This window comes from Poeciliopsis prolifica, unplaced genomic scaffold, assembly GCF_027474105.1.
Source record: "Poeciliopsis prolifica strain line A6 unplaced genomic scaffold, Auburn_PproV2 SCAFFOLD032, whole genome shotgun sequence".
NCBI classification, from domain to species: Eukaryota; Metazoa; Chordata; class Actinopteri; order Cyprinodontiformes; family Poeciliidae; genus Poeciliopsis; species Poeciliopsis prolifica.
Window position 1 is genome coordinate 3111641 of NW_026562407.1, and position 14039 is coordinate 3125679.

The 14039-nt window shown below is 39.2% G+C and overlaps 1 protein-coding gene across 4 annotated transcripts in view; it reads right to left on the reverse strand.

Annotated features, from left to right (window-relative positions):
- The window catches only part of LOC129373234 (protein phosphatase 3 catalytic subunit alpha), an 87178-nt gene that overhangs the window by 17838 nt on the left and 55301 nt on the right, over positions 1-14039 (reverse strand). For all 4 annotated transcript variants that reach the window (XM_055051075.1, XM_055051076.1, XM_055051074.1 and 1 more), the window contains exons 5-8: positions 13393-13538; positions 12704-12843; positions 6497-6574; positions 5526-5620 (exon numbers count right to left, since the gene is read on the reverse strand). In XM_055051075.1, the coding sequence (XP_054907050.1) occupies positions 5526-5620; positions 6497-6574; positions 12704-12843; positions 13393-13538 (459 nt within the window). The remainder of the gene's footprint in view (positions 1-5525; positions 5621-6496; positions 6575-12703; positions 12844-13392; positions 13539-14039) is intronic.

Here is a 14039-nt window from a genome sequence, read left to right on the forward strand (position 1 = left end):
AAGAATGATATAGTCTGCTTGGAAGAACATTCGGGCCGCTCTGATGTCAAATCGTCAATATTGTTGGATTGCATTGGTTCCTCGAGGACAAACATACAGACCGTTCAATGTTCTTGCAGTCAATCAGAGAGCAAGATGACAAAGCGCACCAGAAAACAAATCCGGCGGATTTGTTTCGATCTTTGTTAAAAATAGTCCACAAACTATCGCAAACAAACATCGTCGGCCATGTTTGTTTACTCTGAACTCAAGAAGTTTTGCGAGATTTCCCATCTGACATCTGGAGGTTGATGAGTGAAATCGGTTTGTGTCAGAGCAACTTTGAATCTATGAATGTTCAAGTCAAGCATTTGATCCAGACACTACAAGTTTCATGTTACCATCCCTTAAGGATTGGCGATCATAACCTTTGACCTAAACCACTCAACTGAAGCTCTGGCTGGATGTTTGAGGTTCTTGTCCTGCTGTAAGGTAACCCTCCATCCCAGCACTGAGCCAATTTTTGACCTTTAATTGTGTTTTTTTCCAGCATTGGCATGTATTTAGTTCCTTAGATCTTCATATTGGTGTTATTTTTCTGCAACATCCTTTGTATAAAGGTCAAAGCTTCTTTTTGCCCTTTTCCTTGTCAAAATAATACCAGATATCCAGGTGAGACATATTTAAGTTTGTGCCTATAATGTAACAAAATCGGACATCATAAAGCCCAACTCAACAAAATGTTGATCCCACTAATGAACGCAACGAGGTAGAAACCAGAATTTAAATTGACTTATTTAATACTTGCCTAGCTGGTGCATTTCCAGCATCTTTCGCTCATTAGTCTTGTTGGACTGAACGTGAAAAGTTTTGTTTACAGCAAACCGAAAGAGACGCCCAGAATGGGCCGGAGCGTTAACAGATGGACAGACATCTGCAGGCAGGGGATATTCTTCTTCTCTTCCTGGCACTTCGATGTGAGAGATGAATTCCCCGCAGCGTTCCTGCATCCTCATCGCCTCGAGCTTCCGGCCTACTCTGTATTCCAGCGGCAGGAGCCGGGGGCCGATCATCTCGTTCCATTTCTCGGAACGCAGCGAGGAAATGGAAGCATAAACCGATACCTGTCGTCTCCCTGCTGGCGTCTTTTCACATTTTTTCCCTTCATGTAAATTTCCACTCCATCAACCCTGTTGCTATCTCTTTACTAAACATGAAAGGAGTCTGAGAGGCATTGTCGACCTTTCTCCTCCTACACTGCACAGCCTTCAGGACTTAAACTGAGAAGAAAGAAATGAGGGGAAACCGTCACATCCCTGCTGCTGATTTCCCCCCCATCTAAAACACAGCCTCTTGCAAGGCTCTGCCTGAACGAGCGAGCTGCTGACGGACAGCCGGTCAACACCTAAACACTCCACAGATTCATTTAAAAGCTCCACATTTCAGGGAGAAGAAGCAACAGGTGGCTTCACATCCTTCTGATCATTCACTCGTTTCATTATTCTGCCTCAGCTACAACTTCCATTTACTCCTGCTTCCCCCACTTTGAGCGGAGGCGGATTCTTTTCGCTACATTATTTTCCTCCCACGTGGAGACGTGTCATTGGTCGATTCCTCACCCCCCGGCCGGCGCAGGATTGATGGGAGCTGCTGATGCCTCCCTCCTTCGCCGCTAAGATTTATACGCCCACTAGACTGGCCATCAATCACAGGGGCGGAGCCGGGTGGACGAAGCGGAGAGCGATGAGATTCATGATGCCGGTTTGGGTTCTACCGATGAAGACCACCTACATGACTGACTGGAGGAGCATCAGCAGGAGTGCTAACTGTATATTTGTCAGCATGAGAACTGTCACATCTCCCGCAAAAACTGTATCTTACAAATATTGAATAATTTGCTTATTTCATTGGGATTCGACAGAAAGCTGTGCATGATTGCAATAAAATTAACAAAGCTTTCAAATTACATAAAAAACAAACTAAAAAGCATGTTGTGCATTTGCATTTACTCTCTATTCAACCCAATCCACTTAAATAAAATCGAGTGCAAGTACTTTATCTATCCAGTTACACGACTCAGGGTTTCTTCAGGTTTCGCCAACTAAGACTTTTTAAGATCTTTTTATAGAACCAATACGAATGAAGTTTAAGATCTATATACAAATGTTTTCCAACCAAAGATGACAGACACAAATTTATTTAAGGCATTTCAAGAGCTTAATATTAGACACAAACATAAGATTTGCAACCTTTCGATTTGTGTGGCAAAGAAGTGATTAATAAAATCCTTCTTTTGTTATTTTAAATACATTAATGGTCTTGTTGCTTTGCACCTGTCTGACCTGCTTCAGTCTTATGTTTTGCCAAAGGTCCTAAGATCAGCCGACTAGTTTTTGTTGGTTGGACCGAAACCTGAACTGAAGCTCAGATGAGATCAGACTTCTTCAGTCGTGACTTTAAAACAATTGAGCAAGATGTTATTAAATAGTAGACAGGCTTCTTCTCTTGCAGTTTTTAAATATCTCTCAAAAACACTAAGAGAGATTTAATTTTCAGTGGCTTTTGACACAGTGTGAGAGTGTTTCTCACACTCTAATTGTTGTTGTAGTACGTTTTATTCTGCTTTTATTGTTTTCATTCCATTTAGTTATAATTCGTGTCTTGTTTTGACCTGCTTTAGTGCTGCTCTTTGGATGAACACATTTTTTAAAAATATGCTTTATAAATAAAGTGGATCTGGAGTCACGATTTGTGTTGTTTCTCAATTAGGTGCCACCTCAGTGTAGGTGGGGTCGGCATGGAAAGCCGACCTGAACGGCAACTTGAAGTGATTTAGAGGCGTCAGGCAGCCATCTTAGTGTCAATAGTTAACGTTTTATCAGACCAAAAAACAAATTAAATATCACATGAGGCAGGGCCGGATTTAGAAGATTAAAGGCCCCTGGGCTGGAGACAGTTTTGGTGCCTTGTCCAAGAAAATAATAAACCGTTAATTTATGAAAATTACAGAAAATTATCAGGCTTACACAGTTGCAGGTATGCTAAAAACATATCTTGGTTTCAAAATGGATCGTTTTAAAATATTTGCTTGTGGCGTACATTAATAAAAGTGCAGCACACAAGTGCACAAAAACGCATTTTTTCTCCTCACCCCCCAAAAAGCCTCTGTAAGCTCTAAAGCAGGGCCGTCAAACTCATTTTCATTTTGGGCCAAATCAAGATCATAAATACTCTTAAAGGGCCGGTTGAGCCACAATGTATTGATAAAGTCTTTGGACTAAAAAGGCAATGATCAAGAATCATCTACAACTAATGATCACACCTGAAAACGAGACCTGAACCTTCAGAAACACAAAGACAATTACAAAGTTGGCTTTTACTAACTTTATGGAGATTTTCAGGTGATAGATTAAAAAACTCCAATAGTGAAGCATGTTTATGCAATAAATGTTAGAAGAGACAGAAAACCTGCACTAACTAACAGATGAAAACAACATATTAGCTGTTGCTGCTTACTTGGTGAAAATAGAACAAACAATGAGCTAGCAGAGAGAGAAAAATATATCAAAATAATCAAGTCAAGTAAACAGACAGATGAAACAAATAATGACATTAGTAATATGATTAAGCCAAAAACTAGTCATTATGAGACAAGAAAGTTTTGTCAGGCATCAAAAGCTAAGAACAATAGGCAACATTTGCCTTTCAACAGAAAGCAGTGAGAACCAAACACAAACAGCAAACCCGTCTGATTATCACGGTAGTCCAGTTGGCAGCCAAAATGAGATATTTTAACTTCTCCAAACGGTGCTTAAAGGATGCAAAGGATTTTTCCAAGTGGTAGATATCCAAACCTACAACCAATACAAGCCTGTCACAAATGTGTTTGTTTGTATTGTGTTGACTGTGAGCCATAGGAAGATTAGTTGGGATGGAACAAAAAGGTTCCCTAAGAATAAACAACGACCCTGACAGCTGCGCTATTTCTGTCTTTATGGTACTGCGAAGGAGGCAACATGTGGGGAAAAAATAAATAGAAAAACAAAACGGAGAAAAGGTAATACAATCTCACATTAAAGACTGCATACCTGCAAAACAGGGCAGGAGAAAAGAGAAAGGAAAGGAAAACCCCCGGCTCCTGCGTGTTGGGTACTCACAGCAGCCACACTGCAGCGTTATGGCATTTCATCACAAGATGGATTGCGAAACTGCATGCACCAGCCCCATCACTCTTTCCTTCCCATTTCTATTTCCTGTGCTTGGCCCAACGCCGCATCCATCCCATGGTCCACCCCACCCTCTATCCGCCCCCGTCCAGCAAGAGCAGATACTGTCTGTTCTGGAGGGCGGATGGGAGGGGGCCGGTGCCGACTTGCAGCACAAAGCCAACCCAGTTTGGTGCTGGAGGCAGAAGCACAGCTTATAAGGCACCAGAATGTGCAACGGGAACAAAGCTAATTTATAACACAATGATAATGTGGGCGATGGATATGATTGAGCCTCTTCACAATAAGCAATAAATCAATTAATCCCATAATAAACTAAAATGAGAGCGATCATTTCCATTTGGATAACAATTAATAAAGAAATGATTCCCTTTAACATTGTTGAAAAGCCGGCATTTTAGTAAGTAAGTAGCTTCCACTACCTTCCTCTTTAGCCTGTTTTCCTGGTCTAAGCCGAATAATTTATATTTTTGAAATACAATTTTGGTTATAGAGACTTCTTAATCTGTTTTAATTATCTTTGTTTGGTGTTTTCTTTATTTATTTTGGATATTTGAAATGTTTTCCAGTGTTAAATGTTCTTTAGAAATTAGTGTTTCTAATCTTTAAGAGGGCGTATTTGCAATAATATGCTAAAATTATGATGATTATGTTAGTTGAAAATAGTCTCAAAATGACAATAATATTGTTTATCGCTATAATTTCTGGAACAATTTATTGTCCAGAAAAATAATGACACGATGCGATTTATTTTCGGTAAGATCACAAAGAGTCTGAATATGATGCTCAAAATGTTAAAAAGTACTATATATGAACAAAAATCAAACATTTAACTCAACACTTTGTATTGTTTAAAACTAATATCAATTTTTCTAAAATCAAAAATCAGAAAAATTCAGTAAATCAATTCTGCTTGTCCCAATTCCTGGATATGGGACAAGCAGCTACAGCTGAAAGGCTGTGAAATTATATCAAATACTGTAGATTAGCTTAATCTTAACCTTGTAGCAAGTAGCTAAAATTACAAATTTAGCTATTTTCAACAGACTAAGTCTATTAGCACAAACGTTTCTATAATATTTCACAAAAATATCCCCTGTTCAAATTGTGGTTTCCTTTTGAAGCTTTTAAAACGTTAGTAATGAGACAACATGAGGAGCAATTCTAGGCAGATGATAATGTAATATATTCTGACATATAAAATAAGCCAAATCAGCCATTATGCAAAACTATTTTCAAGCAAAATTCTCAGACAAGCCAAGTCCTATTTTTGTCCTGAAGTTTCAAAGCCATCAAAAGTGACAGCGTCACTCAACGTACCTTTGTTGTTGTAGACGTCTAGATAGTTGGGAGCTGAGAAGATGGTGATAAGGGACGGGAAGCCAGTGGTCTGACTCTTTCTGTACATGCGGTATCTGGGGAAACATCCAAAAGAGACGCATTTAGTTTACCTTAGAACAACTGGGCCGCCGTGATGTGATAGGCGGTGACATTTTTATGGCCCTTTAGTTTGTACACGTTGGGTGTGTGTTTGTCCGGAGCTGATGTCTGTGGACACCTCGGTATCCCCCCCCCTGCCCCCGAGGAGGGCAAATCCCAGCGTTACGACTGAAGCGAGGTGGCAGTAACTGTATCTAGCCATACAGTTCTCGATAAAGCTGCAAATGTCTGAGTGCGACGTCTTGCATGCTACACCTGAGGGTAAACACCCCTTGTGAGTTTCTTGTTGGACGTCAGTGATGCGGAGTAGTGCAATTAGACGTGCGGTCGGATTCATATCTGAGATGTGGCGAGTCGTCCCACACAGTGGGAGTGCAATGGTAAACAACTTTTGTGCCGAGCCTTCCCATCTTCCTCAGAGAAAAAAAAACAACAAAAAATCAGCTAAACACATCCAGTAACCTGTTTCTTTTATTTTTTTTATCTTTTCAAAGAGTGTGGCGTCTGGTTGACGTATAAAAGCAGGGTAAACTCTCCCTCTGCGTCCTGCTGTGCCTCCTTTTCACTGTGCAGCAACTGTAACTGCGAGTTCCCGTCAACCTTAACTTTTTGAATCAGAGCTCAGAAATGTCTGCATGACTCATTCGTGTTGCATCACATGTGGCCGGCTCGCTCTCCCAAGCTGGATTCATTTTCATTTCTTGGATTAACGCAAAGTTCACACTGCGCCCATCCTGCTCCCCAGACAGGCTTTAAAGAAACCTCCTGAGATTTCTCATTTCGCTCCCGGCCCTGAGCCGCTCGGCGGCGTGACAGTGTGATGTGGAAAAGACAAAGAAAGAAACACTCACCCAGCGTCCTGTGCTTCATGGGCCCGGATGATTGATAATAAGTTATTGTGTTGTAGAAAGTCACAGACTGCAGGGTAGCTGTTGAAGAAAGGAGACTTTTAGCTCACTCAAACGTCAAGAAAAGTCCCAGAAAGCCCCAAGAAAAACGATCAATAGCAAAAACTAAATAAGGCCAAAGGTATTATTGATTGAGCTCAAAGAAACGTCGGACAAACAGGCTACGTTTATTCCAGCACCAACTGCAGCTCCTACAAAGACATTTAGCCCAGAATATTCTGTAAAATATACACAACATCCTGCACAAATATCTACATTTATCTTTTACTGCATTTTCACAACATAACATTTATTCATTTTTGCCAATACATCACTTTATTTCATCGAGTTGGAGCAAAAAGAAGAGACGTCTGACCATTCCTCTTCAGTGGCTTTTGTGCTGTTATATTAAGCAAAAAAACTTTTTTTTCCTGCTGCTTTGTGAAGATATTTGCTTTGAACTTTGTTATCCTTAATCCCGCATTGCTAAGAGAGAGAGAGAGAGACAGAGAGAGTTGATCTTTTGCACCACTGCCTCATAAAATGAAAGAGTTTAAATTTAAAAAATGCCAAATTTAACCCACAAGTGAATAAAACTGTAAAAATGTGTTTGATGTTGTGGGAATGAAAGTGAATCAATAATCTATATCACAATATTTAAAAACAAATTATTGTTACTGGTTATTATCGATATAGACTGACATGAAACGCTTACAGTTTTTGAATTGATTAGTTCATATTCATCACTCACAGCATTTTAGTCTTAAATCTTTTCTGTTTTATCACTACATAAAACAGAATTAGTTATTGTGAAAAACAAACTAAATATAAAACATTTCAGTAAAATCTACTAACATGTTTTCTACACAGAAAATAATCTAAATCAATTTGGATGTAATCTAGGCTACAAGAACATGACATGTGTTCCTCCACTAAACAGGACGAGTATTTTAGACTGATAAGACATTTTCTGACCTTTTAAAATCAACACACCAATGACTTACTCTGTAGAGAATGTTCTCCTGTCTTTCCTACTTTGAAGACTTTCTTTCTAACAGAAAAAATGTCTATTTGTTGCATATTACCAACCAAAATATCCTAAAATATATTTGTTATCTAGATAAATATTCTAGCTAATATTTGTTGTCTAGTTATACAGCTAGAAAAGGTCTTTATAACAAATGGACATAAAAGTTTTAAAATATATATTTTTCTCATGTTCTTTTTTTTCTTCTTCTTTCTTGTTACAGAATTAAATATTCTGTAACTAGAGGTCTTTTTAGTGTGAAATTATGCTGCAGCAATAAAAGACTAAATTGGCACACATTTCTTTCCCTGATAACATGTTTGCCGTTTTAAACAATCAAAACCCGAACCCTAACCCTGACCTGCTGCTCCTGTGTAAGAGCAGCAGGTCTGACCCCTTTTAAATGCTAAATAGTTTACTTTTCAATTAAACTATAATGAAAAAAAGGAGAGGATTCATTTTAGGATGCTTCTTCAAGGAAAAAAAAAAAGAAAGAAAGAAGAGCCGTCTCTGAAAACTATTAGATGCCGATTTCTGCTCGTTTAGTCTGTGAGCAGTAAAAACCAAAAGCCTCGCTGCCAACAATCAAACCGGAGCACAAACTGCAGCTTTCATCCCACAGGAGTGGCTGCAGCAGCTGCTGCCTCCTCAAAAAAAAACTGTCACTGGCAAACAGCATGACTTGATTTCATCTCGATCTGACTTTTAAAAGAACGGCGTTTCTGAGAAGAAAAACGATTGACACCCCCAGAGAATGTCGGGGTTTGTGAATCATTTGTGATGAATAAAGTCAGCGCAGCTTGCATGAATGAGCGACGGAGCTGCATAGCATCTGAAAAACATGAATGTGGAAGAACTTATTCCATCAAAAATGGAGACTCTATCTCCACCTGATTTTTGGTTTGATAACATCACAGCCACTCAGTGTTGTCAGCCGAGCTTCTTCACTGTGTTTAATGTCAAAAATGTCTTATTTCAAATCAGCTGCTACTTGAAAATGTGGCTTTGTTAGTCTAAAAAGAAAACGTATCACTTTGTGCTCGTTTCAGCAGCTCTACTTCAGTGTCTGTCATACATAGCCACTTGAAATTTTTGAAGAATACACAAACACCCTCGGATATCAAAACGTTTTGTGGTTCAATCAAGTAATTTGCTGCGCTTGCTCAAAAAACTAAGTTCTGCAATCCGAGCTCAAACACCCCTGCAACATCGGCGCTCGGAGATGAACTCAACTCCCACACGCAGCAATCAGAACCGAGCCGCACGTTTCTCTTTTGCAGCAAATCCTGCTGATTTCAAAGAAGCTTTTTATAACGTAATTCCTGCTCTGCAATCAAGGAAACACAGTGGTTTCATGACGACATGCATCGCCTCTTAAAACTATTCACGGTTACTGAACCTTTACTTTTTTTGTCACGTCACAGACACAAACCGGTGGGTTATTCTGGGATTTTATGTGATAGACCAACAAGTTGGTGCACAAGTATGAAGCGGAAAGAATACCATCTATGGTTTAATTTTTGTTTTTACTTTTGCAAATAAAAATCTGAAAAATCTGGCATAAGTAAGCATGGGTTCATTCTATCTTCATACTCAATCAGATCAAATATAGAAGAAATGTAATCAGTTTTGTTGAAAAGCATTCCCACACCATGATGCTGCCACTACCATGTTTCAAAATAGGAATGGTGAGTTCAGGGTGAAACTAAGTATTAGTTTTCTGACCCATGTTACAATTTTTTCTTCTGGTTTTGGTCTTTTTTGCCCAGATCGTCATAAAAAAATCACATTAATCTTTATTTCTCAACATATATGGTGGTAAACTGCCTTGTTAACAACAGGTTTCTTCTTTTTACTCCTCCATCAAGGCCAGATTTGCAGAGTGCTCAGTGCTGCTGTTAAATCCTGATAAAGCTGCTGTGTTTTATAACCTAACCTTGGTTTAAATTTTGTTTCTTCCTGACCGCTTTGCTGTCTTCCTTGATCTTCATGATGTTGTTTTGCTCACAAATGTTTTCTAACAAACCTCTGAGGCTTCACAGTAGATTCTGTCAGGGGTATTTTACAATAGAGAAACATGCACAACTTAGTGTTGATCTATCACAAAGCTGAAACGATTAATTTGATTAATTTATGAAAATAAACAAACTAATTTAGTAATCAATTGTTAACTGGAGCACAGAAACTAAACAAAGACAATTTGTTGAAAGAGTAGTAATTAAACTAAAACTATACTAAAAATATAAATGTTTTGTATTTAAAATAATAAAAACAAACAAAAAAAAACCCTTTCTTGCCTGTAATGTTCTGTAGACGCTACAAATGATCCAACATAAACTAAAGGAAAGCTGTGCTGTTGCATTTGGGCAATAAAATGCCTACTTAGTCATTTAAAAAATGAATTAAATTGCTTTTTTATCCTAATGTATGAATTAAGCTTCATGATTGGTAGAGAAGCTAACCATATAAACTGATTGAATTAGCATAAGGCTCATCAACAATCTCTGAATATTTGAGTTGAACAACAAACATCTGGATTACGAGCTACAAGCGGATTCCAGCAGATTATTAGAAATTAATGTGTTATTTGTTCTCTAATCCCCCTGCAGCAGCAGCAGAAGACATGAGCCAAATGTTGGTTTGTTGGACTATAATTCAACTTTCTGAGTTCACTTTAGATTCTTTTCTTTAATTAAATAGCATTAATAAAATATTTTTTTTTAAAAAAAGAAAGAAAAGGTTTCTTTAGGTTGACTGATCTATGCGCTTTGTGGAGCCTGAAACAAAGAGCGAGCCTTTCAGAAGCATGCGCAATTTCATGCCTGAGCTACATTTGTGAACGAGTTCGAAGCAAGCCGGCGGCATCGGGGAAATTCTGCAAGACAGGCGCAACCAAACAGGCTGATGGTTTCTGACTGGGAGCACTGTAAGGAGCGTCTCCGTTTCTCTCCTTCGGCGTCGAGCCGAAACTGTCTCATAAATACAGAAAGCCAGTGTGAAGCCAATTAGCGGCCGTTCCCTGGACAGACAAGGCGTCGAACGCTGATGAAAACACGACGCGGGAGGAATTTCCACCCAAAATGTCAGAGGGGTTAACTGGGATGATTTCCGACATTAGCGTGATGTGTTTGAGGTGAAAAGTGGGCCGCATAGACTGCTTTTCTTTCTGGTTTAAAAACCCCAGTGATGGACATTCCTGAGAAAACAGAACCACTTGTGGATCTGAAACGTAACAGCTCATTTAGAGTAAGGAAAGACAACAATGTTGCCCTCAACGGACACAAGATGAGTCACTTTATGAGCCGATACATTAAAACACAATTAGGGAGGCAGCTATAAAACACCTGCCATCAAATAAATAAAAAAAGTCTATTCTCATTTAAAGCCTGGAGACATTTCTTACTATGTCTCCTGCTTGTGGCACACCGAGGGCAAATAAGAGTCGCTCAGGCAATAATTGGAGTGGAGGGAGAAGGGAATGCATTTAGAGAAAGAACTGTGCCTTGTGGTAATGTGCCACTTCATTGCATTTTGTGACAGAGCAAGCTGCTTGCTCCCAGCTTTTCCTCTGCCTGTTCAGTTACTCGGCTCAGCCATCGGCAGCTGCAGAAATACTGGCGACAGGCGGAGGTCTCCGGGATTCTTCTGAAACAGCATCACTGGCTGCTGCGTTTCCATTACTCATACCATTTATTTTCTAATTTTGAAAATAAATTTGCTTGATGGATATACATCAATGTTGAAAACACACAGGTTTTTTTCACAAAACATTTTTGCTCTAGGATGAGATGGTTTCAGCTGTATTGCAAAACTGCAATGGAGACATGAGATCACGATGTTACTACTGCTGAAAACCACAAAGAAGACAACAGGAAGTGGTAGGACGGTCAATTGTTTTTGTTTTTTTTCAGACAATGTGCGGCTGGCTCCACCACGGCGCTCACTGCGTCGCACGGTTCAGAAACAGTTGCGTGTCATTCCAACGTGTTGAATTCCCAGCTCTTCTGTGAAATCGGTGACTATGATTTCCTGAAAACGTAGCCGCTCCCAAGTGTAGGGGGGTTGCTGCTGCAACGCCTGAATAAGACGTTTCATTTCTTTACATTTTAGACACATTTGTGTCTAACGTGTATTTTTAAGTCAAATAAAACACGTTTTCATGTTGATGGAGCCAAGAGTGAATAATATAACAAGAGTCTTTTGATTTAATTATCAAAAACTACAAAAAGCCAATTTTAATAGCAGAATACAGGGTTGAGTGGAAAACCGAATGTCTAGAAAGAAATTCCTTTAAACAAAACTTATTAGTTTCCTGCATCATAGAACTTGAAAGTTTTGAGGCCCAATTTATGTTTTTTTACATCTATCTTTATGCATTGTTTGCATTATAAAGCTTCAAAATTGAAGTCTTAAAATACTTCACTGTGAAATGCCTCAGTATGTTGGAGATCAATGGAGTACAAAGTTCTGCTGAATCATGACCAGGTGCATTACTTTTCCTCCTCACTTTATTTTATTTCTATAATCTTAAAATTAAGTAATATTGACCATCTTTTCAATCCCTCCAGGATTTTATGATTTTTTTTGGTGATTTTTTTCACCCCATTATACATTTGTAACTTAGAAATATTTGTGCTTATTTAGGACGAAAATGTGACTTTTTATCACTCGCTGTATAGGTCATGGACTATAACAGCTTGTGTTTAGTCTCGAATCCAGAGGGCCACATAAAAAGCTACGGCGGGCCATACCTGGCCCACGGGCCTCGAGTTTGACACGTGGTACAGGATGTGTTGACAGGACTTTTATGACATTAAAAAAAATCTGTCTCATTTGGTGTGAGCCTGTAAGATGCAGAGTCACAGATGTGCAAAAATTACTTGTGTGAATCTTTGATGGAGTCATTCGACGCCTTTGAAACGACTGGTTGATTCACACTAGTGTGAAAGGGTACTGGAATAATTAAAACTTTTTCATCATACTGTGAAATATAGCTGTGGCTTGCATAAGCAGCTCAATACCAGCAGCATAATTAAGCTCTTAACTCACTGGCTGCCTCTCTAAATCCTGACGGGAACTTTCAGAGGCAGAGAAAGAACAACCACGACACAAATAATAAACGTCCTGGGAGACGGAGCGCCTACCTGTAGAAATAGGAGCAGCCTCTCACTGTGTTGTGTGTGAAGTGCTCCTGGCTCTTCTCGTTCCCAAAGTCCTCCAGAGGGTCTGACCACAGCAGATCGCACATCGGCCCGTAAGCTGGCGGCTCTTTGAATCTGTCTAGCTGCGGAGGAAAGTTTCCTTTTAACTGCAGCTTAGCACGTAATTAAATCACTGCTGAATCAATATTAAACCATATATAGAGAGGATGTCAAAGAAAGAAGCAATCAGTTTAAAGATGGATGAACTAAAAAAATAAAAAATAAAAAATAACCCTGCCAATCTTTTTCTACGAGCGTAAATGGCTTTACTTTCAGGAAATGATGACTCTTTCTTAAACTGAAGCTGTTTGTGACTGCACGATGGACACTTTGCTGGAGCAAATGCTGTTATGCACATGCCCTCTGATTGCAGCCACAAACTCCATTTAGATTTATTGACTTAGTCTGAGAGAAGGAACTTCTTTTCCTTCCACATTTCTTTAATTCAGAAGAAAGACAGCAAAGCTACGTATCCAAGTTTGGACTCAGATCTCTACTTGATGAATCACAAGCAAGGTGACTAACTCTTTGTCCCATTTCTAAAGCAATTAAGAAACACCTGCTGATTAAACAAACACAGAAGTCACAGCTTTCTAAAACAGCTATAAAACTATGTCAGATCATACACATACTTTCCTGATGTCGTCAAGATTTGTGATTTCTGGAGACAGTCCTCCGTGTACACACAGGAACTGCTGGTTCATAAGTGCAGCCAGGGGAAGGCAGTCGAAGGCGTCCATGCATGCGTCATACACCCTCTCTGAATACTTAATTTTACCTGTCAGGGAGAAGGGAGGGGAACAAGAAAACAGCACGCCAAGTCAAACAAACTTGCTCTCCAATACTGGGGCAGTGTCCATGGAAATGCTTTCTCAAAACTGGCAAATTAAAAAAAAACAACTTCCCAAAAACAGTTTGAGAAGAACATAATGTAAATGTCATTTATGCTGATTTTCTCTTCCTACCCACATCAACTAAGTCCAATGAAAACTTAGTCTGACACGGGTAAATACCAATATAAGGTCAAATATGTCCATTTTCCTAAGAAACTATGACTTCAACTGCATAGGAAATTGGAAGTGATAGCTTTGGTTGTTTGAGGTGGGTTTTGCAGAGTGGTTATGAGTAGCCAGTATTTTACATGCAGAGAACAGTAGTCACAACTTTTTAATGTCAATGTTGATCCCTAAAGCAGTTCAATCTAAAAACTTTTGCTTGTCACAAATGATCTTTACTCCAAATGTAACTGTTGCATTACAGTTTTTCACAATTGTAATTG